Below are 27,258 nucleotides of genomic sequence, written 5' to 3' on the forward strand. Positions count from 1 at the left end.
AAGAAGGGTTGAATTGCATTTGAAACGCATTTAACTAATGAATCCAACTATTTGTTTGTGTAAAGAGAAATGTGTTTATCTAAGAGAGTAACTTTTTATGCTGCACACGTGACAATAAATACATTGAATCTTGAATCATCGCTGCAACACCAATAGCCATTGGCTACTGCGGGATGACGCGGTCGTTACGTGTCAACCAATAAATTAAAGTGACTCCTTTTCACTCGGTTTGCGGGACGAGCAAAAGAGAGAGAGAGGGAGGGAGAGAGAGAGAGGGAGAGACGTTGAAAAGGTAGAATTCGCGCTGCATCCTGGGTAAACAGCTCCATGGTGATGCGGTGAGCCTGTTGTGTAGACTGGAAACCTAAAGTAAAGTAAACGGGGGAGGGACGCCTGTGAGGAGGGATAGCGACGCGCGGGGTGGAGGGGGGCGGTGTTTGTGCTTTCAGCGAGTCACAATGCGTCTTTCACGGTGTTGAACGGTCCCGGTGTGCACCATGAGCCAACTTCAGCGGTCGTCTCCGAGCGGAATGAGTCACTCTTGAGCCCCGAAAAACGAGTTCCTCTCGGCGGGAGGGAGGCAGGGAGCAGAGCATGCAGAAGCCGAGCGCCCCGCTCCCCGTGGTCGGCTCGACTGGGAAATGGTAGCGTACTGCATGAGCCGCACTTGGAAGGAACATGGTCGAGAGGAGCAGCAAATTCTTGTTGATCGTCGTCGGATCCGTGTGTTTCATGCTGATCCTCTATCAGTACGTGGCTCCCGGGGTGATCAATTTCGGCTCCCCGCACGGTTATTTCACGGAGGAAGACGAGGGGGACATCTTCCCCACTCCGGACCCCCACTACGTTAAGAAATACTACTTCCCCGTCAGGGACCTGGAGAGGACGATCGATTTCCAAATCAAAGGGGAGGACGTGATCGTGTTTTTGCACATCCAGAAGACCGGCGGGACCACCTTTGGAAGACACCTGGTCCAGAATGTCCGTCTGGAGGTCCCCTGTGACTGCAGACCGGGCCAGAAGAAGTGTACCTGCTACCGGCCGAACCGCAAGGAGACCTGGCTCTTCTCCCGGTTCTCCACCGGCTGGAGCTGCGGCTTGCACGCCGACTGGACCGAGCTCACCAACTGTGTGCCGGGGGTCCTCAACAAGAAGGAGAACAAACAGAAGAATCTGAGGTAAATATGTATTTGTATATTTTTACATGATCGTGAAGAATTTCCAAGTGCGTGTCACGTTTGATGAGTTGGTAAATCGGAACCCAAATGTATTTAAGGTCTAAAACTTTTGAACCTCGTTTAGAACGAGAAAAATGCACCTGAAAGGTGCAACGAGGTCACTGTGATCTCTCTCAGCCTCACAGAGAACGTGTCTCTAGGATCCGATAAAAAAAAAGATCTAATCCATGTTAATTCAATCAAATCTAATTTGCTCTAAACGGTTTTCAGGTTGTAGAGACCCGCTTTAAATGCAGTTTTTGAGGCCATAATTTAATGGTACATTTCACACCATTTCTTCTCTCAATATATCCAAACTTAAGACTGCTCTACAAAATTTGGTGCAATTCGTGACATGGGAATGCATTAATGGTACCAGAGCAGACACAGTGCATCAGAAGGGAATACAATGGTGTTATTACAATATTCTACCTGAATGCCACCGACACGTGAAAGTTCCCACAGGATCTCACCTGGTGGTTCTGCTATCTTAAACCAACGGGCTTTCTCCTCACGTTGGAATGGTTTTAATCATTTCAAGGATGAAGACCGTGGTGTTGACCGTAGATGCTGAGAGGCGAAACGTTTCGCCTCTTCGCCGTCTCACAGGCCGTTGGGAGGCTCAGCAGTGGCTCTGTCAAATGCTGATGGGTGCTAATAACACCAGGGTGCCCTGCTTCTCCGCTGAATAACACTCTCGGGGGTTGGCTGAATTTCTATTTTATTTTTTTCTCCAAGCATGGCGAGTGTGACACATCCAGGCAGCCCATCCGCAGCAACAATCCCTTACATTGACTGCGAAGGTATCCCGAGATGCATTGTTATTAAGTTATAGGCTAACCCATTCCTTCGGCGTGCCTCCCCATTGTTATTGCCGACGTATTGCATCCCTCACGCAGACATATCGACGGCTGTATCACCTTCCATTTCACTGCACCCTTGTGTTTAGAGGCTACGCTTGTTGAATGCGTTATGTTTATTTGTATTGCTTGGGCTTGCTATGTGTTTTAATTTGACTGTGTGATCAATAGTACAAAGGGGTGGGGTGGGGGGGGGGGGGTGGAAAAACTCAAGTTATATGTCTTAAAAGCAGTAGAAAGCAGTGTTTTTTTTTTGTTTTTTTCCGCCTCTCTGCCTCTGTCTGGCAGCCGGGCGCATGGGGGTGTCAGACCGGCTGCTCTGCTTCCCATAGCTGCTCCAACCGGGGATCAGATCTGCAGACAGGGCTGTGTCAGTAGGGGGGGGAGAGAGAGGGGGGGGGGGACCCTGCGGGGGTTTGGCTCCGCTCTAATCCGGGTGATTATTACTGCTGGGACACACACACACACACAGCGCTGGTATTTGCTGCTGGCGTCTGTCCTGATTCTCGGGGTTTCCCCCTGGTCAGAGGTGATAACGTGTCCGGCCCTTCTGCATGGCGAGCTGAGATATCACACTGGAAGCAGGATAAACAGGCTTTCATCACTCCGTGAGCGCTGCTTTTTTCCGAGCCTGAAATTGTTTAGGTGTGTGTGTGCGTGCGTGCGTGTGTTTTTACGTGTGGGTTCCGGGTGTTTGCTCACGCGCACCTGAAGAGGCCCGGGGAACTGAAAGTGACAGGAAGGCCCTGCAGAGGAGAGGACTTGGTGTGCATGCATCGTGGAGAAGATCCCACCCCACCTCCACCCTCGCCTCTGATATAATCGACTATCGTATCACTCCTGACAGGAGAAACAAGGGACTTCACGCTTAATAGCACCCTGAAGAGAAACATTGCTGCTCCACATTACACACAGTGCCACTTCCACAGTAAAGAGAAGAATATCGCTGCAATGGGGAGCTTTGTATAAATCACACTTTCCTTCCTGTTTTCAGTTTTTTTTACACATTCTCTGGTCGGTGTATGTTTAAGTCCTTGTGTCCCCTATTGTTTGTCTCTATTCCATCACCGTGGTAATGCTTGTTTAGGGGACATTTGTCCTGGGGGGGGGGGGGGCTGTGGAAGGGTCAGGTGGGACGCGACAGTGTGGTAAACCAATGAAAGGTTGGAAAAAGATTGTGCGTTGACAGGGGGGCGGCGAGGGATTTCTCGGCGCCGTGTCGCATGCACGGCTCAGAGATCAGCTGTGCGTTTTGGCGGCGTGGTGGAGATAAACAGGCGGTGGCTTTGACGCGTGTGTGTGACACACCTCGCAGGCTTTGTGGAGGAGGTGGTTTGTGGCTGTGTTGATGGACGCGAGGAAGAGAAACAAAAAAAGAAGAAAATGAGACAACCTTGATTTAGAAATCCTCGACTGTGCAGCAGCAGGAGCCGTTTCAGTGTTGAGATCCAGCGGCGCTCTCTGCCAGCTGTCAAGTGAGTTTAGCACAAACGCTTCAAAATGCTGCCGGAAAAAAACACGGATGGGGACTGTTTCCCTTTTTATGAAACTGGATTCCAGCCCATAAATACAAGTTCCAATTGACAGGTTGATGTCATATTGGTTCATGCTTTTGTTTGATTATGGAAACAGATATACGTGCCAATATTTTGGCCTGCGACAAACAATTATTTTCAACAATGCCAGAAAATAGTGTAAAAAGTGCACGTCAAAAATGTGCCTGTGACATTTAAAAAGCAGGAATAATATTCCCATTTGAGTACCTAAAGGCCAAGAATGCCAAAATAAATTAACCAATTAACAACATTTCTGCAACTTAAAGTTTGAAGATTAACTAATCCCGAATTGTTTTATAGTTTCAGCCCTGCTTATATTTTTTAGCAAAGTGTAATGGCCACGTCAGCTCACAAGTTTAAACCACGTTTAAATTACATTTATGAGATATCCTTTTAAGAAAATCTGTGGATTTTCCACTCCTGAGCTGCTTTGTATTTTCCAGGTCCTTGTTGTCCTGGCTGTGTTCTCTATTGATTCAACAGATGGCTCCGTATCACTAGTGCAAAAACGCTTCCCCTTCAAGAGAGCATAAAGCCATTTTCGAGACATTGAGGAAATTGGATGGAGTGTGGTTTTCACTATATCAAGTATTGTCTGAGAGGGGGAAAAATAAATGCTAAAATGGATTACGCTCAGTTCGGTCTGGTGACAAATGTGTCTGCTGCAGAAAGAGGCGCATTAAGCGGCGGCAGCAGCAGCGAGCGGCAGTGAGATGAATGGTTTGTAATAGCGACAGGTCTGTCTCTGATCGCTGATGCGATGGGATGGAGATGAACAGTGGCATTGTGGGAGAAAAGAAGTCTTTTTCACTTCTTTTTTTTAATCAGTTTTAGGGTTCTTCGGCAATTCCTCGGGGCACAAACACACACACACACACACACACACACACACACACACGGACATACTAATGAGTGTGTGAGACCAACAGTCACACTCCCTGACTAAAGGCCTTGGCTGTGGGGCTTTTTATTGGTTAAGGAGGTGTCTACCACTTTGCTCGAATTAGAGCCACACTTTCAGATGGGGGACACCATCTGTCCCGCGCAAGTGCGTCTGTGCACACATCTCATGACCGTGTGTATGTTTTTAATGCTTGAGTGTCATAGAGCGTCTTAGTAAGTGAAGTAATGGGGCTAATTCTATTGCCTCTATCTTGGCCCCTCTCAAATCGCTCCCTGTTTTTTTTCTCTCCATCTCTCTCTCCTCCTCACCCCTTCTGCTTGCCTCGGAAAACACTTCCCCTCCCTCTCCTTCCATCCAACCCTCCCTCCTTCTCTCCATGATGGTGTCACTCTATAATCAAACAGCAGGCTTGCTTTCCGCTTGGTGGCTTTATGGCCGGTGGGGGGAGAGGACGGGGGCTCACTCTCTATCTTTCTCCTTCACTTTCCTCCAACTCCTCTTTTTCTCCATCTCTGCCCACTCGTCCCTCTTTGCCATCTTCCTCTCCCTCCGAGCGTGACTACCGCATTAGAGGAAATGTCTTTTCATGGAAGATTTGCTGCAATTTCCAAAATGGCTGCTTTGCCTAATGGACAACTGCCTTGGTTCTAATGAATGATTACATATATGAGGGGCGAGGAGGGGGGTGAGAGCATGGCCAAGGAGAGAGCGACAGAAGGGCATGGAGGTGATGAAGTGAGTGATACGAGGAAGAGGGTGGCATGAGAGAGAAAGGGAGAAGGAAGCTATGGGGAATGATTGAAAAGATAAAGGATGGACGGGGGGTAAACGTTTAGTTTCATTAATGGGGGGGGGGAGTAGTCAATTAGCACGGTTGTCAGGCACTGGGCATTACTCTTCTTTCAATAGGTCTGTTTCAGATTCACAGCACAAATCTCTGCACTCACTAAGATGGCTGTGTGTGTGTGTGTGTGTGTGTGTGTGTGTGTGTGTGTGTGTGTGTGTGTGTGTGTGTGTGTGTGTGTGTGTGTGTGTGTGTGTGTGTGTGTGTGTGTGTGTGTGTGTGTGTGTGTGTGTGTGTGTGTGTGTGTGTGCGCACACGCACGTGAATGTGCGTGGCTTGAGAGCGGATGCGCGTGCATTTGTGAGCTCAGCATGGGGGCCATCAGCCAGCCAGCACAATCCAGATGAACTCCAGGAAGCTGCAGAGGCAGGCTGATTGGCATGCAGGGTAGTGTGTGTGTGTGTGTGAGAGTGTGTGTGTCTTTCGGTGCCCGTGTTTGTCTGAATGCATGCGCACGTCCACGTGGAGCCAGGCAGGTTGGTGTTAATCCAATCAGATTAGCCGGGTTTAAGCGCTTGGCGACCGGGCCCCTCCAAAGCGGGTTACGTCCGCTCATCCCGCGTCTCCTGCATTCCCCGCTCCGACCAAACATTCCCCCGGGCCGCCCCGCCGGTTGGCCCCATTTGTTTACTCGGCTCACCACCTCCCTTTACGGGACAAGCTGCCCGTCTTAGCGGGGACCCGGTGCTAATTGGGTTTACCACTGGTGACGGGACGCCTTGGTGTACACGACTGATGCTGAAGCCGCTGTGTTTGCGTGCAGACGGAGCCGATAAAGAACATCCGATTCAGGCTTCTGTGAGCTAAGTCTTCAAAGTAAATGCTTGAGTCATTAGCAGATGAATGGATCTTTCAATAGATTAAACATCTTTCTCTTCTTAATATAAAAATAGCAATATATGCAAGTTCCAGAGTGTGTAAATCATTTTTTAGTTTTTGAACTGGTGAGTCTGATGTTCAGCTGAAACCATGATTTGTAGACGGTATTTGGATTCTGACTAATTGGCAATAAACATTTGTATTTGACATTTGAAACCTCAAAGCAACAGTTAAACCTTTTTGTGGCTTGTGACCCCCTAAACAAAGCATTCTCTACTTTTCAAGCCCTCGTCTCAGGTACTTTTTGATTAAAAAAAAAAGAAATGTCCGAAAAACATTTATACTTAACATTTTGAATCATCTGCCAGCTTTTGAAGATCTAAGTATTTAGCTACGCAGCTGGCGCTTGAAGATTTGTGCTGTGCCCTACACAATAAAGTGAAAGGGCAGACTCACAATCTCACACATAAAGGAAGTGAGAAATGGCCCCTATGTTCTCTCCTGTAGCTTGAGGTGAGTGTTGACAGCCCTTCTCTCAGCTACAGCGCCAATACAACGGTTCAACCCAGGTTCAGCCTCGGGTCACCGTAACGTATAACACAGCATCACAATCCAGAGTTGAAAGACTTTAGCTCAACAGGGTAGGAGGACCCCTTTCGGGCCTCTGGCCACACACACACTCACACGGAGCTTTTAGTCCGGCTCCATGCCACAGCAATCTCACAGCAGACAACTAAGTATGAAGGATGCAAAATGGTAAAACGCTTGGTGCACAATACGGCTTTTCAGAGCGCGGTTGTTTAGGAGGCGATCCGAGAATCAAAATGAAACACCCAAAGAATGCAGATCCGTCCGGTCTAAGCGAGCCTCAGTGCACAGTAAGGACAGGGCAGGGAGATCGGCCTGATCGCTGACGACTTTCTCCATTAGCAGTCCGTCCATGGTCCATCTTCGCCCTGCCTGCAAGCCTTCGTTTCTGATCAGCCATGAAGGGTTGTCATTTTTTATTTTGTATTGATTTTGATAAAAGCTGAACGGCGTCGACTGGAGGCCTCACAGATCCGATCTGGCTGTGTCCTCGACGCGGAATAAAGAGAAGCAAGAGTGATGTGTTTCTTAATCACTACACAGCCTCTGTGATCCTGTGCGTCACCCTGTCTCTTCCACCCTCTGCCGCCGACTGTCAAATGTCAACCCCCAACCCCCCCGCCCCCACCCCCTGCACGAAGTGATCCCGCGGCCCCTTCGCGGACAAATCACCGTGCGGCGAATGATTAGCGCACATTCCTGTGGCTGGTAATGAGAGGGCGCCGCGCTACAGCGCCTCCGCCAACAGGATTACTCTCTATCTATTGATTAGCCTGGCCTAGCATTAGCCCTGCTAGCTGATTAGTGGCCATTTCTATGGTGGTTAATGAGTGGCGCAGAGGAATGCTATGGTGTGCCGTCCCTGAGAATGGGATTACAGGCTATTAATCAGACAAGAAGTCTTACTGAAGTCATTAGACGACCTCGCGGCTGATCCCGGTCCCCGGTTCCTAAACCCGGTCCGTCCGGCCTTGATGTACACTCACCGGCCACTTTATTAGGTACCCCATGCTAGTAACGGGTTGGACCCCCTTTTGCCTTCAGAACTGCCTCAATTCTTCGTGGCATAGATTCAACAAGGTGCTGGAAGCATTCCTCAGGGAGTTTGGTCCATATTGACATGATGGCATCACACAGTTGCCGCAGATTTGTCGGCAGCACATCCATGATGCGAATCTCCCGTTCCACCACATCCCAAAGATGCTCTATTGGATTGAGATCTGGTGATTGTGGAGGCCATTTGAGTACAGCGAACTCATTGTCATGTTCAAGAAACCAGTCTGAGATGATTCCAGCTTTATGACATGGCGCTTTATCCTGCTGAAAGTAGCCATCAGAAGTTGGGTACATTGTGGTCATAAAGGTATGGACATGGTCAGCAACAATACTCAGGTAGGCTGTGGCGTTGCAACGATGCTCAATTGGTACCAAGGGGCCCAAAGAGTGCCAAGAAAATATTCCCCACACCATGACACCACCACCACCAGCCTGAACCGTTGATACAAGGCAGGATGGATCCATGCTTTCATGTTGTAGACGCCAAATTCTGACCCTACCATCCGAATGTCGCAGCAGAAATCGAGACTCATCAGACCAGGCAACGTTTTTCCAATCTTCTATTGTCCAATTTCTATGAGCTTGTGCAAATTGTAGCCTCAGTTTCCTGTTCTTAGCTGAAAGGAGTGGCACCCGGTGTGGTCTTCTGCTGCTGTAGCCCATCTGCCTCAAAGTTGGACGTACTGTGCGTTCAGAGATGCTCTTATGCCCACCTTGGTTGTAACGGGTGGTTATTTGAGTCACTGTTGCCCTTCTATCAGCTCGAACCAGTCTGGCCATTCTCCTCTGACCTCTGGCATCAACAAGGCATTTCCGCCCACAGAACTGCCGCTCACTGGATGTTTTTTCTTTTTCGGACCATTCTCTGTAAACCCTAGAGATGGTTGTGCGTGAAAATCCCAGTAGATTAGCAGTTTCTGAAATACTCAGACCAGCCCTTCTGGCACCAACAATCATGCCACGTTCAAAGTCACTCAAATCACCTTTCTTCCCCATACTGATGCTCGGTTTGAACTGCAGGAGATTGTCTTGACAATGTCTACATGCCTAAATGCACTGAGTTGCCGCCATGTGATTGGCTGCTTAGAAATTAAGTGTTAACGAGCAATTGGACAGGTGTACCTAATAAAGTGGCCGGTGAGTGTATCTCGTGGTCCCTCGCTACCTGCCGACCGATACCCCCACCCCTGATTGTCCGTGTCCGTCTTTCCTCTAACAGCCATCCCCGCCCCCACGGTGCCCTTTTCTTTGATGGCCCTGCCTGTCCCCTCCCTGCTAAGAGGAAGAAAGACGCAGACAAAAAGCGAGGGAGACGTCTCCTAGGACGGCTCTCTGCATCCATTAACAGCACTGTGTTTTCACCTCCCTGGACACCATGCGTCCTCTCTCAATCGGGGGGGCCTCTCGTTTGTTTGTAGACAAACAAACCAACAAAATAGATGCATACATTTTCCGCATGCGTGTGTTGATGAATAAATGCATCTATTTACCGAGCTGATGTGTGTCCGTGCGAGCATGTTTGTGTCGGTGTGAGCGAGGGATGGCCGACAGAGGCATGTGAACGGAGAGCAGACGCTGACAGGCGTGTTAATTGAATTGTGGGAAAAATGCAAATCCCGTACTGCCTGTTTGAATTAGGGGGAGGAGTTTTAACTGATTGGTATTGTTTTGTATTTGGGACACACACACACACACACACAGACACACAGCAACAGCTAACTTTTACAAACTCCCCAGAAAGAGAATAAATGGTAGCGTTGTTTCTGCATCCTTCCAGCTCTCACCCTTTTCCCGTCACTCCCTTCAATTTTTCCTGCCACTCACGCCATCCCAGCAAGTCAGTGTCTTTTGTCTGTGTGCATGTGTGTGTGCGTCCCAGAAGCGCTAAAGTGCTGATGCCATTCGTGGAAAGAGGGGAAAAAAAACCTGATTCTTCGTTCCGCTGCACTTGGTTTGTCTGCTTTTCCCCAGGGCAGAGCTGCTGATTGTGTGTTTGTGTAGCCTTCATTTATGGGTTTTTGTGGTGTAATGTGGGGCCTATGTTCAGTAGTTTGTGTGTGAGATTTAAATATTGTCATTCTTTTGTAGGCCTTATTTTTTTCATCAAGCAGAATCAAACATATATATATATATATATATATATATATATATATATATATGGGCATCCTCAGTATTTTGGGAAGCTTTCTTCAAATTTGTTTTTAATTTAGACTGACGTTACTTCACCATTTTATTGAATTGCTGAAAAAAAACATTTGATTAGCAGAAAGGCCCGGATTCTACACTCCATTCAGTCGCTCACACAGCATTTCTATCGACCGTAGCGCGTTGGCGAGGTTCACATTTCATAATCAAAGACAAATTTACCAGCGCAGACGTGAAGATACGCAGGACATTGGTTGCCTTTCTTCTCTGAACATATGGAGCGAACAGGCTCCGTTCCAGGCTTGGATGGGGTTTTTTCAGGGGGAGACTATTCTTTTACATTACATGTTATTTTTCTTTCATTCTTCTGCTTTAAATACTACGGACCTGAACATGCAGAGGACAAATGTAGACCAGACAGCTGCCTTGCATTTAGAGCTTGCAGTTTATTTAGGACAGTTGTCTTAATGAACTTAAGGGTAAAAAAAAAAAGTAGGCTTCCCTTGTAACGACATTAAAGAGCTATAGAGGGAGCGTCTCCAGTGATACTATTCTTGGTGTCTCTTTTCTGTCATGGCTCCTCCTCCTTCACCTCGCACAGCACTGTGGATCTGAGCCGTGATCATGTCGTTTTTTCCCCTATCTTTTTTTTTTTTTTTTTTTTTTTCAAAATGATTTTTACCCCACCGCTGCTTTACCCTTATCTTCCCCCCTCTTGTACCTTTTAGCTCTGCCAAAAAAAAATGTTCAATTCTTCATCCTCCCCGCTACCGTCGTGTTGGGTTCCCATTGCGTGTCAGCTTCCTCCGGAGAGAGGAAGTGATGTGTCAGGAAGTGCTTTTATCTGCCAGTGATCTGATCTGATGTGAGATTGAGATAAAGATGAGTGTAGTGTTCCCTTCTCTCACCCCAGAGAACAGAACGATGCCCTCGTTTTTTGTCCTTTTTCTTGCCTGCGACTGCTTTTTGCCTCGCGCAAACTGGGACAGAAATCCAGTGGTCTTGTGGTTGATCGGCAGATTTAAAAGGGAATAATCGAGCGTCTGGCGCGAAAAGAGAAGTCTTGGAAGTAGTCTTCTATCGGTGGAATTACGACACTGATCAGTCACTGTCTGTCAAATCGTCTCTAAGGAGGAATGTCTTTTTGAACTCCACCTGCTCCCCTTTTTCAAATTTATGTTACACCATCAGAGGAATCCACCAGATCACTTTGAGGAGTGCCTACCCAGTACACCGTTGTGACGTTCAGAAGGCTAGTACATGACAATGACACAACGTATATCCATGTTTCAGATTATACCTAGATTGGCTGTTTAGACTGAAATAAAACCCACTGAGAATAGACTATTTTCAGTAGTCCGGGTCTCATTAGCCTCAGTGTGGAAAAAGAACATGGGAAAAAGAAAGCCAATACACATTCATCACATGGTGTCATGTGCTGTTCTATGTAATGTATGTGCGGTTTAGCTGGAGGTTTTCGTGTACCTACTGCTGGAACAAATGCAAACACCAGCTAACACGGGTGCAATTAATTTTAATGGTGCACTCTCTGCAAATAACCCCACAATGAAAAAAATCTAAATCAACTTCTCCAGAGATCTCAAACTAACCCAGGTATTTTTAGCTAATCTGTCAACCTTGTTTAAACGTATTATTTTCCCAACTCTTTTTTTTTTTTTTTTTGTATATGGTCGACGCGGCCTCAGACCGACTTTCTTTTTATCACAGCCGAACTTACTGGATTTCAGGCCGGTCGGCGTTACCCTTGAGCTCTTAACAACCCCGAGCAGCCTGACGTCCATTCGCACAGACAGACTCTCCCCGTGGGAACTTGTTTTCTGCCTCACGCATCTGATCACTGAGGCGCTCTCCAGGTCCATATGGTACGACTTCAACAACTCCGACATGTCTTCAATATTTAAAACCATTGCTATCGACTGCTCAGAGAGGGTGATTCACTAGCTTGTCATACACCAGTAATGTGTAGGGGAGGAAGCATTGCGATGGGAGACGGTAGACGACCCGGCAGAGTATGCAAACTTTGTGCACCGCGTTAAATACGCAAAAAATAAATAAGCTTCAGAGTCACGACAGGCAAGAGAGACGGCTGGTGAAGTGAAAGTGAAAGAGTGGTGTCTGAGCTTGTGGTTGGTGGATGGGCGTCGTTTCATGTGCAGGTGAGACATGAAATAGGATCCAGTAAGTCCATTTTGAGTAATGGATCAATGTGTTTGGAGGCTTATCACGGGCCGATGCGCTGTGTGGTTCTTCAGACAGGCGTCGCTTTCTCTTTGCTTTCAATGATTGCGAGGTGGACCATAGAAATGTGGCGTAACATAAAGTGTGCCCAGAATGTACCTTGCATGTATTTGATTAGCTGCCACACTGTCTCGCCAAATGTCATTGTGATCCAGGAAGAAAAAAAAGTCAAGCCCCGTGAAACTGTCGGTTCGACCTTTCATTTTCGCAGCTAAATTCTGCCTGTGATGTCTTTCCACTGTGATGGAAGGCAGTGCGCTGCGCTCTCCAAAGATCCCGGCTTCTAAAGCGCTCAAATTCTGATAATGCGTCTTTGGTGGATAAATCCGTAATCATCTGCTAGCACACTGGCAATTAACAGCCATAAAACAGATATTTGAATTATTATGCTTTGTGTTTGTGGATCCATCTCCCTTTTTAGATCAATGGCCAAACCAAACCATGACTACTGAACACCCCTCTGTCACAGAGATTCACTTGTTCTATTCTTTGCCTTAAACACGGCGCAACGGTTTGTACCATTTCCAATATAGCAGAGACATTCTCGGTGGGAGCTCAGTCCCAAGCGCTGAGCAGCCTTCAGAGGTGAAGCAAGGTGTGCCGAGCAGGGGTAACTTTGATTGTCATGAAAGTTCTGTCATAATCTATTACCCCTCATTGTTTTTTTTTTCTATGATTATAAGACATGAAATAACTAAGTTTAAGGGGCATGGGAAGGATGGGCAGTAAACTCACTTTTAGTTTGATATTTAACAAAGCAGATGGAGGATTTTAAAGGAGATTTTAAAGGTTTCACTGGTTCAAGGCCTTCAGTCCGTAGCTCATTAACGCTTAAATCTGAAGGGAAAAAAAATGGAAAAAAATGCTCATGTATGCTGATGATAAGTCGCTCTTTCAAAGCCATGGGATCTATGTAAAATAAATCGATTTTGACAAAATGGCTAACGCATACAGGCAAAAAAGCCAGAAGATTTTTTTAAAAGCAGAAAAAAAACAGGAAACGACTGCAGTGTGGCCGCGTTTCCGTCATGTTTCACCCTCCCTTAAGCAATCTGTTGGTTTATGAATGCCCATAGCAATAAACCTAGGAGAGGTGCAGCATGCGAGGCAGATAAAAGCACAAAGACCCCCAGGCTGTCACTGCAGTCCAACTTTGGTGTTCCAGAGAGATGTCACTCTGTCCCTTTGCGTGTCCAGCTCCACAATGCAAATACTCAGAGGCACTCATGCAAAAGTATAGACCCCCCCCCCCCCCCCTCTCTCTCTCTCTCTTCGCCACACACATTCAGCCTCCATCCCTCACTGACTTCATGGATGTTCGCTGTCTGACGTTTTCCCTTGTTGCCTCCCTCCTCTGCCCTGCTTCATTCTGTCTTTGCTCCCTTCCTTCCTTCCTTCCTTCCTTACTCCCTTCTCTCCCCCCTGCCGCCTTTTGTCCGGCGTTCCTTCACGCTTGGCCAGCCTTGCCGTGACTCTTGACTTCAAAGAGCGACTTCATTCATCAGTCACTCATCAGACAGAGAGGGAGCCATTCAGCGCTGCGCTAAAAGAGAGGGAGGGGACGAGGAGTGAGTGTATAAAAAGAGAGGAAAGAAAAGCGGGTGTACGAGCGTATGAAAGGAGGGCACGAGGGAGAAAGAGGATCCGCTCTTGACCGCAGGGGACCTCGGGAGTCACAAAAGCGAAAGGGGGGGACACACTCCCACACATCTACACACCCATACAGAGCCGCTCTCAACACTTACACACCCCCACACGCACACACACACACACACACACACTTTTTCTTTATTTTTTTAGTTTTTGTCTTGCTGGGTGTGTACCGATGCCGCTTACATGATTTCTCATCCTCCTTTATCCTCTTTCCCTCATTCCTTTCACCTGAGCTGGCAACACGGAGGGTTGTCGAGGCCTGTTCCTTCACATAATTCCTCACCGCACCTGGTTGTGTGTGTGTGTGTGTGTGTGTACACGCGCGCGCTTTCCAATCTTTTTCGGCGCGGCGACCACTCTCCAGTTCTTCAAAATCTCTCCGTCTGTACTTTCATCGCCTTCGTTGCTCACTGACATTCTCCCCCCCCCTCTATATTTTGAGGTGACTGGCCAGCTTGCTTTCAGGTCAGTGGGAATCGCTATTGCTTCCCCTCTCAGACGGAGTCTGGCTCTCACTCAACTGCACACAAACACACACACAGACATGCACACGTTTTTTTTCATCCCTCTTTGTGCGAGTGGCTTATACAGGTTGTGTGGTCTTGTATACACGAATGTCTGACTCAGAGATGCATTCCTTGTGGGTGCGGCAGTTGTGTTTCGGCGGTCTTTCGACTCTTCATTATTTCGTCGTATATTTGTTTTTCTCCGTCAAGTAATAAGTCTTGACTGAAAGTCTGTCACGCTATGCGCGGCGTGTGTGTGTGTGTGTGTGTGTGTGTGTGTGTGTGTCCGTCCTACCAGGATTACCTCCTGCTTAACGGGCAGTTTATGATATTTATGGTGGGGGAAATAAAGATATTATGTAAGAACACTTATTCACATGGCATTTGAACATGTACCAGTGCACAGCAAAGGCTGTGAGATCACAGGTATGCAGCCAAGTCACAAGTCACAATAAAGAGGTCTGGAATAAAACTCCTAGCCATTTTTTTCCAGTTTCCCAGAATGAGAAAGTGTGTATATGTCTTGTTTGTGTATACAAGTAAGTAGCTGCAAATACATAGAAAAAAAAGTTGTGTATCGGTGGAAATTACAGTCCAATGTGGTCAGTCCTTTTCTGCCCGACTACAAGCCTCATTTACACATACATAAACACACTCAGGCACACACACAGATGAATAAAGACACATTAACTGCAGGAGAAACTTGGAGATGAGGTAGAAAGCTTAATAATAAAATTATCCCTTTATTTCCATAAAATTGAAATAGAGGGATAATTGTGTTCCAGTATACCAAGTGGAAATAAAACCAGGGGAGGAATGTGAGACGGTAAAAACGAAAGCTCCTATGTAGTAAAGAAAAAAAGAAACTGTTGAAAACAAGAGGGCAAAAAGGTGAGGGAAAGTATCTCTTTGTCTCCCCCTCCTCCCCCCAATGGAATGTTAATCAGTGTAAAGAGGTCAGCCCCTTAGGCGTTTCAGAGAGAGAGAGAGAGAGCGAGTGTGTGTGTGTGTGTGTGTGTGTGTGTGTGTGTGTGTGTGGGTGAAAAGGTCAGATGTGGTGTTCTGGCCTTTTGGTGCCTTGTCTGAAGTGCTTCAAGTGAACAACTGCACGCAGGGGTCCATTACAATGCCCTTTACAAGTTTCTTCACAACCCACTACCAGCCATGAGCAGCTCTTTGATTCATCAGCTCGGACAGCATTATGATAAGGAAACGCTGCGTGAAGGGTTTCATTTCAACACGTTAAATATCCAGTTTTAGATTAAAAAGAAAAAGGTGCGTTGTTCATGTTTCCCGTCTCTTAGCTACTATTAAGTTACCTCCTTTTGTCCACACGGGGTGTCTTGCTTTTTGTCATCTTGTGTCAGGATTTTGTGAGAGCACCCGTCGGCTTTTTAAAAGCACGGATTCCGGGCCTTTAAATTCAAACTTTAAACATCCATACGTGTCTTCTTTTATATTTGACAGAGGGAACTGTTGCCGGTGGCTTACCTTATGGCAGCCATACGCCGTGGGTTGTAGATCGCAAAACAGCCCCCAGGATCTGAATGTGTCATGCATGGCAAAAAATCTATTGTACGTTTTCAGGGTATTTTTTATTGAAGTGGTCTGCGAGGTTATATCAGGTTATTGAGGGGGCCAGAGGGGGGAGAGAAAACCATTGAGCACTATTGACAAAAACCTCAACGGGTCATTTTTTCTGTCTTTTGTATTTTGCCCATTGGCATGAGTTATCATCATGTATAAATGCAATATTTTAGTGAACCGAGAGAATTTTCTCCTGCAAGCATCTTTGTCTGTCAGCCAGATGATTCCTCACATCACCAAATTAAGTTGTGTAGGAAGCTGTCTGAAACATTTTTGTGCTTTCAATAAAAGATATAAAAAAAAAAAAACGCAGCCTCAGGCGATTTGGAAATTGCAGCAGTCGGCATTGAATTGGCTTTTTTGCTTTGTATGAATCATCGTGCATTCCCAATACAGAGGCCGGTTAGAGACTCCACGGCTGCAGTAATAAGATGTACACTCGTAGAAAGTTAACCTTGAAGTTGTCCGTCCAGTCTGGTGTTCAACACAGTGCTAAAATGCTGAAGAATCATGAATAATTATTAAACATTTATAAACGCCAAGCCATGAAGAATAATAAATATCAAATAATTAGTACTTGCATCTCCCTTTTGTTCTCCATTGCTGCATCCTTAATGTGTACTTTACACCAACAAGAAAATTGTATCAATTTATAAAACGCTCAACAGAAAAAGGCTATTCATCCAATTAATTGATGAATCAACAGATGAAGACCTCATGAAACTAGAAGCAGCCTCTCTGTGGTTCCTTTTTAGTTCGACTGCGCCTTCTAGCGTCTTTCAGCTCATTGTTACGGTTTCCTCACACCCAAATGTACTATAATAGCACTAAATCAAACACATTGTGGCTCATCAACAGACGGCCCACCGACAAAGTGTCTAACCGTTGAACATTGTAGAGGAATTATCTGCTTAACGAGGCCGATATTTCCCTCGATACTTTGTGAAGAACAAAGCGTAGCTAAAAGCAGATTGAATATCCGACCTCCGCGCTTACCGTTGCAAAAACTCTACTCTATAATCCTGCTATTGTGGCTGCGGATGTGTAACAGTAGCCACGGTCCGCTGGAAAGGTTTCAATATGTTGGTGTGGGGTTCACGGCTTGTTTACAATGGTCAAAAGCTACGTCACTGCAGGCTTCAGTGACACTTGTATGCCACGGAAGCTACACTAGAGAGGCCTCCAACGTCGGGGGGCGCGGGAGGCACGGGGGGGGGGGGGTCACAGCTGCATGCACCTGCTCACAAGTTGAATGAATGTATTGAATCAAAACACACGGTTTGTGTACTGAATATTACCCCCTCTTTACATGCACAAGTAATTGTGTGCAACGCTCTCTAATAATGTGGTGCACAGTGAATATCATTATTGCTGCAGTGAAACCGCGGACATGCTAAATAAAAAAAGATTTTGCCGGCTGAATTTACTCGGACAGCCTTTTGGCACCAACTTATTTTCAAACATTGCACACTGATTGCTGTTTTTCTCGGGTCACTAGTCGCTCTGATGTGAAGACCGCCAGTTTGTACCGTTCCCTTTAGCTGTGCTTGTTTGGGTTTGTTTTTTTTTCCACTCGCAGCAGCTTTTTCCCTTATTTCAGTTTATTGGGCCATATGAGAAATTGCGTGTAATTCCGCTTGGCTCAAAAACAATCGGATCAGGACCTTTTTGAGGGTCACTGCCCCACCGGATGTCACAGTCGTTCGCAGGGACGATGAGGTCTGATTGCAGCATATCAATCTGCATTCTGAGTGAACATGATGTTAAACACCCCCCCAAAAAAGGAGAATTTATCGTAATTATCCCGAATCTCATTTCATGAACTTGTACATTGAGAAGACAACAGGAGCCATTTTTCTAAGGGGAGTCTGGTAATCAGGGCAGTGATCCACATCTGCAGCAGATGCTGATTCTTCCGGTTTGATTATCTGTAAAGGAAGTCCACATTCTGACTAAAGAATGAGGATCTAAAGTAAAATCTGTTCCTTTCTGTCTTCAACTAAAATAATAAAATATTATACAAGGTACCTTCTGCAGCTTGGATAAGAGATTACAACATAAATAGCTTTTCTTTTTTGACGAATAATGTGCAATCCTATTCCGCACATTGCAGAGATTACACGGCGTGGACAAGAATTCGATTTAATCGCACTGACAGCGCTCGGTTTTGTCTGGTTGGCGCTCACTTCCTGTTTTGCATCAGAGTAAAGTGCTTCAGAGGATGCACCTTTTAACTGTTGTCTTTGTTACAACTCAATCAGTTGACCGATCTGTTTCTTCTCAGGTTGTGGAATAAATGGACTAAATTAAGAGCCAGGTCGTAATAAATAACTCTCGCACTCTTCTTTTCCGTCCGCCTCCACAACCCCCTGAACACGAGGTCGTTCCCTCCCTCACGTATCCAGCGATCTGTGCGTAAGCGGGACGGCAAAGTGGCGTTTTAATATGTAATACATGTATGACCTGACACGCGTCAGCTGTCAGCTGTGCCACGTCTCCGCCTTTTTGATTAACTGAAGGTGAAGTAATACGACTCCATTGCGTGACCACAATCCCCCCCCCCCCCCCCACCTGGTCCTGACTGAGGTGACTGCGGCGGATACCTGGAATGGGAAACGGCCCCCTGTGGAATAGGGGATGCTATCTCACTGCGTCCCTCCCTCAGTGTTACTCGCCATCTCTCCAACTGTTACCTGTGCTCTCGCTTGTCATCTTGTCATCTCCCTGCATTCCGCTCCGTATCTCTCGCTCTCTCTCCTGCTCTTCTTCTCCCCTCCATCAGATAGAAGCTGACAGCTGCCATCAGGCTTATTTCAGGCACTGACACACACACACACACACACACACACTGCTCCACTTTCTTTTCACGCTTTCTCTCGGTTTTGTCACCTTTTATCTCCGGATGTCTCCATCCTTCCTTTTGACTCCGCCTGCATGTACCTGCTCTTGAGTGACTGTGAATCCGACTTGGATCGCTTCACGACGCCGGAGCGCCTTTCTGCAGGCCGACCGGTGTTGAGGAAGAACACCAGGGGAACCTTTCCTCTGCTGCATTGTCTTCCTATCTGCCCATGCGATCGCCCTACTCCAGGGAGTGTGCGTTTCTCCCCCGGGTGGCCGTCGCTCAGAACACATCCCTCATTCATTTATAATTACCCCCCCCCCCGGTTAGTGACATGCCGGCTCCGTCCGGGCCTACCCGACCGTTCCCTCTGCTTGTCCATCTCGTTCGCTCTTTGTTCTCCTTTCTGCCGTCGTGTCCTTTTTGCTGAATCGGCCTCGCGCTCCCTTTTTGTCAGGTGAATGGGTCTTACGCCCGTCAATTTGTCCTTCCGGGCTGGCCTTCCTCCCAGTCCGTCCTCCTGCCTCTCAGACGGTTTTAGTGAGCGATCGATCCGCGACGCTGGGATTGCTCAGGGATTTAATTTGCTTGTCAAGTGTGTACAGCGTCGCTGTGTTGTTCAGAGCCGTCGCTCCGCCGCCCTGCCAATGACACTTGTTGTTTACCCTGCTCTTCTCTCTCTTGTGTTTTTTCATGACTGTCCCGTCCGTCTCCTGACCCGTGGCTCTCTTCTGCAACAGGTGAGAGGATTTTTATTTATTTATTTCATCTGACCTGCTTTGTGTGTTTGTTCAAACCGGTTCCGTTGCCAAACGACTCAAAGGAGTTGTGTCACGCAGGTCTGCTCATCAAACAATTTGCAACGCTCTCTTGGCTTTCCACACGCAAGCACAATCCCCGAGGCACACACACACACACACAGACACACACTTTGTTAGTCTAGTCTCACTTGCACTTATAATCTCAGGTCACGTGCACACACAAGCTCCACGAGCGCTAATTTGCTATTCTGGTGTTGACTTACTTAACTAGTTAAATGTTAACTCGACTTTGAAGGTCTGAAGGTCTTTGTGTCTTTGTTTGTTGTCCTCACTGTGGTTTTCTTGGCGTGTGTGTGTGTGTGTGTGTGTGTGTGTTATTCCCCCTGTTGGGACAATTCAGTTTCCAGATGGGATTGGCCTCTTCCTTCCTTCCATGCCTGCAGCCTGTGGGACTACTTTGTATTTGTGTGATTTCTTTATAAGTGTGAACATTGTGTAGTCCCTGTCTGCGATCACCTGCAGGGTGTTTTTTTCTCCCTAAGCTGTCTCTTGTGATCTCTCTTGCCTCCGAAGCTCCTCTTTTCTAATTTCCCATTATTCGGTATTCTCCCCATTACTTTTTTTTTGCCATCCTCTCCCTCCAGTCTCTTATCGCCTCCTGACAGCGAAGCCAAGCGCATGAAGTGTGTGTGTCTGTGTGCGCGTGTGTGCCTGCTGTAGTTAGTAAAGGTGTTTCTCCACATTCCAGCGCCCAGCCGTCTGTTTTCCCTGATTCATTTTGTCTTCTCTCTATCTCTCTCTGCCCGCCCCCCCCCCCCCCCCCCCCCCCCCCAGCACCACCCCTCTCCTGAGTGGTCTTCTTCAGTCGTACAATCTGTGTTTCCAGCCCAGCGGCCTGCTTTCTGCCGCACATCTATGTGTCTTTTTATATTCATCTGTGTGAACACAGTGTGGGCGTGCGCTCTTAATGTGAATCTCTCTCCCTGGTCTCCGGTGCATCGGGCTTGTTTGTTCTTGTTCAGTCCGCGGGTGCCTTAATGAAAGCATCAACGCCTTTGCCGTCATCTGTCTTTTCTATTTCTATGTTTTTTTTGTTTTTTTTTCTCGCTTCGACTGAATAGAAGGCCGAGACAACGACGGCCGAAACAATCTAGCTTGCATCACGGCCACAGCCCTCTACGCTGCTCCCTCGGCTGGCAGCCACAACACAGACGCAGATATATAATTGTCTGGGCATGTGGAGTTGATGAAAGAACTGTTGACGACGGGAGCCGCGGAGACTAGGGGGAGCCGGACTTCCATAGACACCTTTTGATGTTTTGTCAGAAGCTTAGAAATAGGTTTTTCTTTCCTTGTTCTGTACCTGCTGCACACCGGAGAACAGAAGAAAGGATGACCCAGATAGAAAGAAGGAACAAGAAGGAACAGAGGCGGGTGATGAGGCAACAAAAAAAGGAAATGCACTGAAAGAGTGGAATTAAGAGAAAGGGAGGAAGGGCATTCAAAAAAAATTCAGGAGACACCTGCTTCATATCTGCACTCTATCAAACTGACATATTCTTTCCTCTCCCTCGTCGCTCTCCTCAGTGTTTCTTTTCTTCTGTGTTTTCATCATTTCCTTTTTTCCACTGCTGCCTGTGAAACCTCATAATGAAGGAATATAAGGGGACAGACGAGAACATGTCATGCAGTGAGGGACCAAGGCGGCATCGTGTGCGTGTGTGTGTGTGTGCGTGTGTGTGTGCGTGTGTGTGTGTGTGTGTGTGTGTGTGCGCACGAACTTGTCTGTCTGAGAATGTGTGCGTGTTTGAAGAAGGATTCTCAAACAGCATTATTAACTCATCTGGGTTTTGCATGAGTCGCCTCCCATTCTCCGACAATATGCGCGCGCGCACACACACACACACACACACACAGGCAGACATACGCACTTTAACACACTTACACACAGAAAGCAGTGCAGTGCGTCTTGACAGCTCCCCAGGCTCCTATCCTGGAAAGGCGAGACAGGAGAGCTGCCGAGCATACTGGGATAGTAGAGGACCCGGACGCTCATCTCCAAGCCCCCCAGCTCAGTTAATACTTAATGTCCCAGCGCGCGCACACACACACACACACAGAGTGCAGCAGTTGCCGTATGCAGACTTGCGCGATCATAAACACAATGTTACGCAGACACGCACACACACAGCCGAGAAGACATGCGTACACACACGCACTCTCAGAGTCTATAAAATATTCAGGAGTTCATGAAATAATAATGAACATTGATGGAATGAAACTTGCTAATTTAACCGGGACCCTCTCTTTCCTTTGTTAGAGAACGCTAACAGACAATGGAGACTCGGCCGCACGTGCTCACACACACTCGCATAGATACAGACACTCACTTACGGACACACCAACACTGTCTCTGAAGTAATCGCAGTAGGAGAACAGAAAGTGACAGCTTATGGCAACCACTGGGACAACATCTGAATTGGGCTGCTTGAAGGCGCTTTCCTGCAGCGTTTGTCCCAGCAGACTCACAGCAGCGCGGTGGGCTGTGTGCGTGGGCGCGCTCGGTGTTCACTTAAGTACATATCATCGTAGGTGCATTTACATGTTACAGTGGTTTGATGGAAATGATATACATGTGGTGTGTAAGTAGGGCAGCTGCCCTGTTTCTCCTCAGTGCAACAGCTTCAGCGAGTGCAGCAGTGTGTTGCCACAAAGATTAATAATGCCGGCTGCCTTTTGTTGCATTGAGATAGAAGTTTGGTAATCAGTTAATTAAATCAGCAAACTAAATCAGTGTTTGGAAGCGAGCATGTTTTTCACATTTTGCTTTTCTGAATGGTGGCAAACAGTCGGAAGGGAAATGGAGAGAAAGCACAAGAAACTGGGGGGGGGGGGGGGAGAAAGAGAGAGAGAGGGGAGAGAGAGGGGGACAGAGGGAAAGAGACAGAGAGAGTATTAGTGCCTGTTGACAGCTGGCCATCTCTAACGATAAGGGCACAGGACGCCTTTCTGGGACCGGGCCAGTGTCTCGCCATGTGTGTTTGTTGAATGGAGTTCATGAGCTTGTGTGTGTGTGTGTGTGTGTGTGTGTGTGTGTGTGTGTGTGTGTGTGTGTGTGTGTGTGTGTGTGTGTGTGTGTGTGTGTGTGTGTGTGTGTGTGTGTGTGTGTGTGTGTGTGTGTGTGTGTGTGTGTGTGTGTACTCACTCACTCATTCCAATGTGCATGTTCTCCATGAACGTTTTTACCTCATCTGGATTTCGTTCCCTCGCTTGCACTTATGCGCATATGCATGCATGCTTCTGCGTGTGTGTGTGTGTATGTGTGAGAGAGAGTTTGACCTCAACATTTTCCACCAGCAACAACGTCCATTTCCCCAAGTGGCGAATTGTAAGTGTGTGTGTGTGTGTGTGTGTGTGTGTGTGTGTGTATATACTGCACATTTTCCACTGATGTCAGCATTCGGCCACCGAATTACCTTATAGGAAAAGTTTCTGCACTGAAATTCTGTAACAAGCGGCATTGATGCTCTGTCATCCAGCACTGATTGTGCCCTTTGCTTAGCTGTCAAATAGCAAGAGGAGGCAGAATAGAAATGTTCCCCCGTACATTCATGCATTCCAATTTAGATAATGACTTGAGCAGCAAGACTTGAATTACAGTAAATACCACTTTAATAGCAGTTTTCAAAACACATTTAAGAGCCTTACAAAACAGTGAGTAGGGAAAGTAAATTAAGATTAATAGTATAATAAGATGAAACCAGTGAACTAAAAGCACGAAGGAGAACAATATGTAAGAACACAGCCTTGATCAAAGAACACAATTTCAAAGCGTTATATCCTTGTAGATATTCAAAGCTGGCAGGGTAGACTGTTTAGGGAGCGAATCCAAAGGTGGCACTAATATCTCCAGCCTACGCTCCTCAGGCAGAATGCTCAAAGGCCTCCCAGCCCCGGCGGCGCAGCCCGGGCCTTATTTCTCGCTGCGGTGCCTTTTAAAACGGCAGCGCATTAAAGCTGAGGTAGCAGAGTTTGCATCAGCATTACTAGGTGATGATATCCGCCGCGACTCGGGGGGGACTCGGGCTGAAGTAACCGGCTCGGACGTCACAGGGAGAAACGTTTCAATTGAAATCACAAGTGCACGCGCAAGAATGAAGCCGTTCGTTTGAGCATCTGCCCGTTGGTGCATGCGTGTTTGTGAGAGCGTTTTAATGTGTGGGCTTCGGCCTTCGATCAGCTCTAAAAGCAGGGAGGGGGTTCTCTTCTCCCCCCCCCCCCTCCTCCCTGCTGCATGGCAGACTGAAACTCCAGATCTCGGTTTGTGTCACCCTTTAATCTGTTCCCCTGCGTCGCAGCATAATCCCTCCCCTGCCAGCCTCCGCTGACAGGTGGAGGTTGCGCTGGGGTGTCCTTGACCTCCGCTGCACAGTGGGCCCGCGTGGGACTGGATCAGACCGGATCAAAACCCCGCTCGCTCTGTGTTTGCGTGTGTCTGGCAGCCAAGAAGAGCTACAGGTATCAAAGTGAGTTTCATTTTGCAGACAGCAAGTGCACTGATGCACTTATTTGATCTCCAAAGCCAGTAGGTTTGTAGTGAGTTTAGTGCATTTAACTGCGGGAAAGTTGGAGAATAAACTCCAGGACTCTTCCCAGGCAGAGGCTTGTGTCTCCCTGCAAACGTCAGCGGATTGACAGTAAGCAGAGTAACGTAATGCGGCATGTTAAGACTTCATGTTTGCTCCTTCAAATCCGTCTGTGGAGGCTGTTTTTCAAACTATACGACCATGAATGGCAGGTAATGGTTTCCCCTTAAGGAAGAGAAGTGAGCCCAGATATTTAGATTCCTCCTGACTGTGCTTAGACGTTAGTTGTGCAGAGGGGAGCGGGGAACAGTTTGGGCTCTTGAGCTTAAAGAAGTCCGACGTTATCCTCACAACTGAGTGCCCCGCTGATCAGAACAGATGGATCAATTTGTCTGTTGTGTGTATGTGGCCATAAGACATGGTCATTTTGCAAGGTTACAATGGTACAGTGATATAAGCAGGGAGAAAAAGAAGTGTTGTATATATATTTTCATTGTGTTTGTGGGGAAGTAAGCTCTGCAGACACTTCTTATCCATGCGTGAGGCAAGTGGCTTGAGGTGACGTTAGTCTTTTAGTCAGGATTTTAGTACTGATGAAGTGTGTAAAAAAAAAAAATATATGATCCGTATGCGTAGCCTAAACTAAATTATTGCACATAAAATAGTTAAAATCTTTGCAAATGTCACATTCGAAAGGTACTTGGTAAAGAATAAATGCCCACACTTCCAATGGCTGTGAAGACCTTGCTTTTACTAGAAGGCCTGTGGTCATATTCCCCCCAGGAAAGCAAGTACTCCTGGGGCTGAGGTGTCCTTCTTTAAGGCTCAGTGCTGCCCTCAGATAGCCATCACACATTACAAATCCATACCTGGCGGCCTCGGCGAGAGAGACCTTCCATTATCCACGGAGAATTGTGAATACCCACATAATCACATAATGAATGCCAGCGGCTCAAAAGCTTCAGGCTTCATGACAGTTTAGAGAATTTTAAATCTCTCCTGCAGGGGCGATCAGTAATGTGGTCACCTGGTACAAGGGAGCCGGAATTCTCCGACTAAATGACTGCTGCCAAGGCTGAGGTGTCCTTGTAGCTCGGTGTTGAATTCCAATATGAATCATGTCGCTCCCCTCTATTGCCCTACTGAATCCTCGCTGACCCCCTCAGCTGCACTCTTAATAAGTTAAAACATATTCAGACAGAATTCATCTTTGATCTACCATTTCTTCATTTCCCTTCGCCAGACAGTCTGTTTCTCCTTAATGCTGTTCATTACTTTTTCTTAAGACAAGATAAGGATTCAATTTTTTTTATTTTTTTTATGTTATTCAAATTGAGAGGATTTTTTTATGCTTCCTGTGTCCTTAAAGGCAGCCGTATTTTGTCTAGAAGTTGGAAATGTTTAGTCCTCAGTCAATCAGTTGCAATCAGCTTATTATGGTAGAGGCCCAAGAGATCATAATGCTTTCTAAATATTGTCTTCAAACACACGTGCTCTTTGGTCTTGACTTGTGCGTGAACAAATAAAATCTATTACTATCGATCCTCATCATCATCCTCAATGAAGCTGCCCCCCTCCCCCCCTGCGGTCACTTCTCTTTAACCCTGCGGTCAAACCATCGACCGTATAGACCTCCAACTATTCTACACGCCGTCTGGGGGAGGAATCCACTCCGCCATTGGAGGGTTTTTCTCTTCCCCTCAGCCTTTTGTTTTCGATGTTTGGAGATCATGTTGTACGAGTAAAAGCTCCAAAACGACACCTCGATGGAACATTTGTGCGATGGAACTGCTGCTTCCAGGAGCAATAATTCATTTGAACGGAACTGCCCGGGAAACTAACTAGACGTCTAATTCTCGTGGTTGTCACTGCGTCAGGCTTCAAAATAACACAATATGGTGCGTTCTGATATTTGCTACAAGTCAGCAAGCGTTTGTTCCCAATGAACATCTGTTTTATAACTTCTCTTTATTCTGCTGCCAGGCGCTGCTGGAACACGGGAGCACGAACACAAAACAGATTAGAAATGTACAGTAGATTCCCAATCGCTGCCTCTAATGGCCGACAGTTGAGTAAAGTAAGAGGGATTAACACTGGGATGAATGCACAAGAGGAGGGGGAGAGCTCTGAGATTACAATGACAGCTTTGTTTCTCCAGCTATCGAGCTGGGCTTTCTGCGAGGATCCATTATTCTGGCTTTGATGCTGACGTTGGGCAGAGGGGGGGGGGGGGGGGGATACATCACCACGGTGCTATTCAGTGTTATTTAGCCTTCCCTTGTCTTCCCGTCCCACCCCTCCAACTCACTCCCCGCCTGCGCTGTTGTGACTCGGCGCAATTACCTGCGGTGCTAAATCCAGAGTTTGACACACCAGTGGCTAAATACGGAGCTTCGTGCTCACCGCCGCCTTATCAAACTTTCAGGGGATCGCCGGCAGAAGCCACGGCGGATGGATGGAGGCCTCTGATGAACGGGGACTTACCCGCGACAGCGATTGTCGTGGGGCACCGTTCGTCAGTTTATACGGGCCGGCTGTCGAGGGCCAGATTGTCAGAGAAGACGGGGACAATTAGTTAAGATGGGTGATTTATGCCGTGTGATTAAAAACCGGAGCTGCTGCCGCCGCCGCGTACGGTGGGAGGCACCGCGGCTGGCGCACGCCGTCGGGCGCGTTGATATGTCAGAGTGTGACAGATCTTCCTGGCTCGCCGCTTGAACCATCGTCTCCCATCGCTTCTTTTGGCGCAGATGTTCGCCTGTTCACGCCCGATCACACACCCGGCCGCACACATCCCAGCTCCAGCTGTTCCAGCAGTTTGTGGGATATGCTAGATGCCTCTATTAAGTAGCCACAAATCCCCGCCGAGGTGGAGGGGGGGAAAAAGGAAAAGAGCTGGAGTTAGCAATGGAGGAGGAATGAATAGAGAAAGTTGAACAATGACCCCGGCTCTTGCAGGGAGGGAGGGAGGAAGGGAGGATGGATGGAGGGAGGGAGGCAGGCATCGTGCTCCGGCTCTGGCAAGTCTCTTAGCAAAAAGGAGGGGAGGGGGGGGGGGTGTACACAGCAGGGGCG

At 47.3% G+C, this 27,258-nt stretch overlaps 1 protein-coding gene across 1 annotated transcript in view; it reads left to right on the forward strand.

The window, feature by feature from the left end:
• The first annotated feature begins 251 nt into the window (after positions 1–251).
• The window catches only part of hs6st1a (heparan sulfate 6-O-sulfotransferase 1a), a 48,723-nt gene continuing 21,716 nt past the window's right edge, over positions 252–27,258 (forward strand). Inside the window, exon 1 of the mRNA XM_037485799.2 lies at positions 252–1,178. Within this exon, the coding sequence (XP_037341696.1) occupies positions 679–1,178 (500 nt within the window). The 5' untranslated portion in view covers positions 252–678. The remainder of the gene's footprint in view (positions 1,179–27,258) is intronic.

This window comes from Pungitius pungitius, chromosome 14 (assembly GCF_949316345.1).
Source record: "Pungitius pungitius chromosome 14, fPunPun2.1, whole genome shotgun sequence".
Taxonomy (NCBI): Eukaryota; Metazoa; Chordata; class Actinopteri; order Perciformes; family Gasterosteidae; genus Pungitius; species Pungitius pungitius.